The 4,733-nt window shown below is 43.7% G+C and overlaps 1 protein-coding gene across 1 annotated transcript; it reads right to left on the reverse strand.

Moving 5' to 3' along the window:
• Window positions 1-3,179: 3,179 nt before the first annotated feature.
• Window positions 3,180-4,215, reverse strand: LOC104415353 (nuclear transport factor 2B). The gene is made up of 2 exons (XM_010026629.3): window positions 3,788-4,215; window positions 3,180-3,531 (listed from the first exon to the last, which is right to left on the reverse strand). The coding sequence occupies exons 1-2, from the start codon at window positions 4,163-4,165 to the stop codon at window positions 3,385-3,387; spliced, it is 525 nt and encodes a 174-aa protein (XP_010024931.1). The 5' UTR covers window positions 4,166-4,215; the 3' UTR covers window positions 3,180-3,384.
• Window positions 4,216-4,733: the final 518 nt, after the last annotated feature.

Raw genomic sequence — 4,733 nt, forward strand, 5'->3', positions numbered from 1 at the left:
TCAACATCAACCATGCTAATAAAAAATAAGAGAAAGAACCCAGCTCCAACTCCAGCTCCAGCTCCTTTTGATTCAATTCGGCCTAGGACATTTGCAGCTCCAACTGAGTCAGTGGATACTAAGAAGGTTGAAGAAGAAGTTGCACGTCCAGTTAGAAAGAGTGCCAGAATTATGAATCAAGTGAAAGGCCCATCGAAAGGAGGACGAACAGGGGGTGTCATGCATATTGATTGATGAGATGAGATGTGATATTTGTGGAGCTTAGGAGTAAAAACAGTTATGTAAATGATGATGTTGTCGTGCATGTAGAAAGTCTCTGGATGGTTATCTTTTGTTTTGAAACTTTTCTTTAGTTTGTCATTCATTGATGTTGTCGAGACTCAAACTTGATGAAATATCAATGAAATGATCTTGTTTGCTTGTCAATTTATGTTATTGTTTATCATGGATTCCGCTTTTACTTGTTCGCTTTCTTTGTTGGTGTTCGTGGTGATACCGGAGTCTTTGGTGTATCCGGTGATGGTGGATGGTGATGTTTGGTGGTAGTCGGTTTGTTCTTGGGGTGCTAATGTGGTGGTGGGGTGCTGGTGTGGCTGGTGGTGATGCATGGTGATTATTGGTTTGTGGTGGGGTTATAGGCTTAAGCGGCTGCACCTACACTGGTACAAGTGTGCAGTTTGCACATCTTACACCATGTGTACTGGTGCAAACTAGTGCAAGGCTCAGCTTGCACTAGTATCTTGTGCAGCAACACCACCAACATTGTGGTGGCTGGAGCGCCTAGTGTGTAGTGTGGCTAGTGGTGATGGTTGGTGGTGTCGCCGGTGTTGGTGGCTGGCGCAATTTTTACAGAAAACCCACAAAAAAATTGACACTTAAGCGATCCTATTCTAAAAAAACTTGGCACTTAACTGTTCACTTTTAACTACAAGTGACACTTAACCGATCACTTTAACAATAACTTGACACTTAAGTGATCCTTTTTTCATCGCGACTAGCACTTATGTGATTACTAAATACAACTTATGGCACTCGGGTAATCATTCATGCTTGTCTTGTGTATATATTGCTCTGCATCAAAATAGAGAAGATGATTCTGCATCAAAACAGAGAAGATGATGGTAAACTTATGGCAAGTCCATACGACAACACAAACAACAACAAAGCAACAATGATCTTGTTCCACAACAACACCATTTTTAACTATGGCAGTCGGAGAAACTTTTTCTCATTTTCAAGTACTTTACATTTCATCATAAAGTACAATAGACAGCAAAACAACACCATAATACACGCTTGGTAACACTTTCGTTCAATTTTCATCATTGGAACTTCATTCTTGAAAGGTTTAGTTGAAGATGCTTGAGCGTGCATTGAGACTTCATTCTTCAAAAGTTTAACTGAAGACACTTGAGCTTGCATTGAGTCAACATCGTCCAAGTCGTCCACGAACACAGATGGAGATTGCTGTCTTTTATGAAGTAGATCCAATATCACCCTCGTGGCTCGGTCGAGAGAACTTCTCATTGATCCATTTGAAGTATTTGCACTTCGACGCTTCTTTATATCGGGCGCATCCATAAAATCTTCTCCCAGGATTGATTTGAGTCCACAATGTTCTCCTTGGACTCGGTAACCCACAAAAACAGAAACGCTGGCCTTCTCCTTCGCTTCGGTGAGAGGAAATTGAGGCGTTGCTGCAAGTCCTGCTCTCCATTTCCAAGATTCGACGAAGGAATTTTGGGCAAATGAAAATTAGGGTTCGAGACTTCAATTCGAGCACTTCAATAGGGATTTTGGCCGATTTAGGGTTTTAGATTTGGGGCATTTAGGGAGACGATGTCATTTTTGGAAGATTTGGGGCTTTTATTATGCAGACGACGTCGTTTCTAGTGAGTGAGGGCCGACTTAGCTCTCCGGCGAGCCACATACGCAAAAAATAGTAATAAAATATTGCCACATAGGATTTCCGGCAAGGGTCGCCGGAGGTGGCACTTAAGTGTCCCACTCGAAAAAAAAAGTGGCACTTAAGTGTACCGTTTTGAAGTTATGGCACCTAAGTGTCCCGGCGTGCCAAGTTATGGCACTTGTGGTGGACTTCTGCCGGTAAAAGATCCTTGCTTCTAAATTATGTGGTTGTTTTCTAATATTGTTTGGCCCGAGTATTTTGGCTTTCATCTTTCATGCTGTACATCTTCTCTTGAAAGATTTTCCACTTGTTGTGCTAAATCACAGATTAGTGGAGTTACACGAGTGAAAATGAAAAGCATTAATTAACATTGCGTGCGTATTGTCTTTAGGAAGTCTCCACAAGATACTATATAGTTGCTGATTGTTAAAGCTTGTCAGTAATGGCTGCTTTTTGTTCCTTCTCAGGTGGAATGTATGGGATGCCTCCTATGATGGACAGATATGGCTGGGGCTTCCGATGGGCCCCGGTGGCATGGTATATGTGAAATTTCTTTTGTCTGCGGATGTTGCTGCTTTTTCCTTTTCACTATACAACTACGTTATTCAGTGTTGCTCTTTCAGATGTTATCCATGTCATTGTTCTGGTATTTATTCTCCCAGGGACCATGGCTGGGACTTTTCCCTGGTGATAGACTTCAAAAGAAGGGGGCAGGTTTGTATTCCATGGCTGGTTACTGCTTTGAGAATCAACAATAAGAAGACTGGTTCATCGCCAACCGACGTTAGATTTCCTTCAAATACATTGTAGATGCAACACATGATAGTGATTGGACATGCCGAATTGTGGAAATGTCAACTCTCTTTTAGAACAGCGTGCAACGTGAGGATGTGCAGTGCTCCAAGGCCTGGATCACAGCGTTGTGTTGCTTTGGCAAACAATTTAACAGCTTGAGGAGATTGAATTTTGTGGCTTTCTTTTATGTGTTTATTGTATTCCTGCGCTATAATTTTGCTCTCACCAATTTGTTTTAGCTGAAGAGTGCTTATTGGTTTAAATTAACAGATTTTTATTCTCTTCAAATGCAGGTTTCAATCTCTGATAAAAACTGCAGCAAGTCATCACTACTGGCCATGTTGCTTGCCTCATATTTGTCCATATCGGTACTCATTCGTCCTCCGGCAGAGGATGAAAATGATCAGGTCCGTTGTGTAATGTGCTCCCCGTACTCCCGCTACCTGAATTTATTGTTGTTTCTCTCGACATTCTGTACAATAAACACCTGTGCTTAATTTTGAATATAAGCAGCAGCTCAGAGAGAATGCCAGGAACATGTAGAAGGAAACCTATTATAGGGACGACCCTGATGGCCTTGAAATTTCAAAGTTCCACTTCCTGACTCCCATCAACAAAGTAGAGCAACTCATAACTAGACCCAGAAAGGAAAAGAAAAAAGACCGAGTCTCTGTAAAGTCCTACACAAGGCTCATCCTGGACATCCGCGATGCCAAGGGGAACACTGGCGATGCCAAGGGGGTCCGAGGCTGGTTGAAAGCACAGGTCATCCAAAGCTGTTGCGCTACATAAAAGCTTCCTTCTGGTGCCGGCATCAAATGGAACGTCTGAGGGCAGAATCAGAGCAGAGAGCGTTAGAGAAACTTGAGATGTGCTCCAAGGGTAAGGGTACACAACTGCGATCGATTAAATCGATTGAGAGGACGACGACTGATAGAGAAATTGCAAAGAGTTCACAAGAACTAATGACTTAAAAAAAGAAGGGTAGATTTCTTCAGGCAAACTTGGACACTCGAAAAGAATTAAATAAAAATATCTAATAGATACTTGAACCGAGAGAGAGAGAGAGAGAGAGGGAGAGACATGGCTGAAAACGAGGGCATCAGGCTTGCCGTCTAGCCACATGTAGCCGGCGACCACGACGAGCACGCCGACGGGCACGACGCCGGGGATGCAGTTGAGGTTGGTGATTTGGTACCGGCACTGCTGAATGGAGGTGAGTTTGGCGACGATACCCTCCTTGCCCTGGATCTTCTGGCCCGCGAAAAGCACGAACGACTCTTCCCGGTACAGATTCACCAAGTCCGCCCGGTTCGTGTCGAACGTCTTGTAGTAGTCCTCCACGAACTGCTTCGCCGCCGCCATCCTCAGATCCATCTCTTCTCGACCGATCGTCGTGGTCGCAAGACTGATCCTCCGCATCTCTCCTTCTAGGACTTCGACGTTCGGGATCCTCTCCATCTCTCCTCCTCCTAGGGCTCCGATCGGAATACCGACGTAAGGGCTTCGTAAAAGCTTTGTTTTATAGACCGAACCGAGGCCAGCGAAAAGACTAAAAAGCCCCTCTTATTTCTTCTTTCTCCAGTTCGGCCCCTTTCCCCTGTTCGACTGGCTGCTCACTCTGCCTCTAAATTGTGCCGAATTGGGAACGGTGGTAATTTGCTACCTGGCCACCTCAATTGAATGTTGTATGTATATCAAACTCTTATGTCATCATGTTTATCAGCAGTATTGGCGAGCATGGTTACGTTGGCTTCTGCTTTCTTCGTTCTTGTATCCTCTGCCCAGGCTCGTGCCATGATACGAATTTCGCTTTCCCAAAAGTGAGAAAGAAGCTCCAGAAAGTAAATCTGGCCAGCTGGTTTATTGAAACCAAGCAAGATAGCATAAGGCTCGATGTCGTCTTAAATCATATGAAGTGATTAATCTGGACATGGCATCATTGAAGCCAATACAATGGGGATGCACGGTAAGATTTTGTTGGTTATTAAACTCATAAATAATATCTAATATGCTGAAGGGCTTGACA

The sequence above is a fragment of the Eucalyptus grandis genome, chromosome 8 (genome assembly GCF_016545825.1).
Source record: "Eucalyptus grandis isolate ANBG69807.140 chromosome 8, ASM1654582v1, whole genome shotgun sequence".
In the NCBI taxonomy this organism is placed as follows: domain Eukaryota; kingdom Viridiplantae; phylum Streptophyta; class Magnoliopsida; order Myrtales; family Myrtaceae; genus Eucalyptus; species Eucalyptus grandis.

Bases quoted from the DNA above. Each gene is read 5' to 3' on its own strand.
- LOC104415353 (XM_010026629.3), bottom strand. From the start codon at position 4,165: ATGGAGAGGATCCCGAACGTCGAAGTCCTAGAAGGAGAGATGCGGAGG. The intron at 3,532-3,787 runs GTCTCTCCCTCT...TTCTGCCCTCAG, and splicing joins ATGCCCTCGTTTTCAGCCAT to ACGTTCCATTTGATGCCGGC.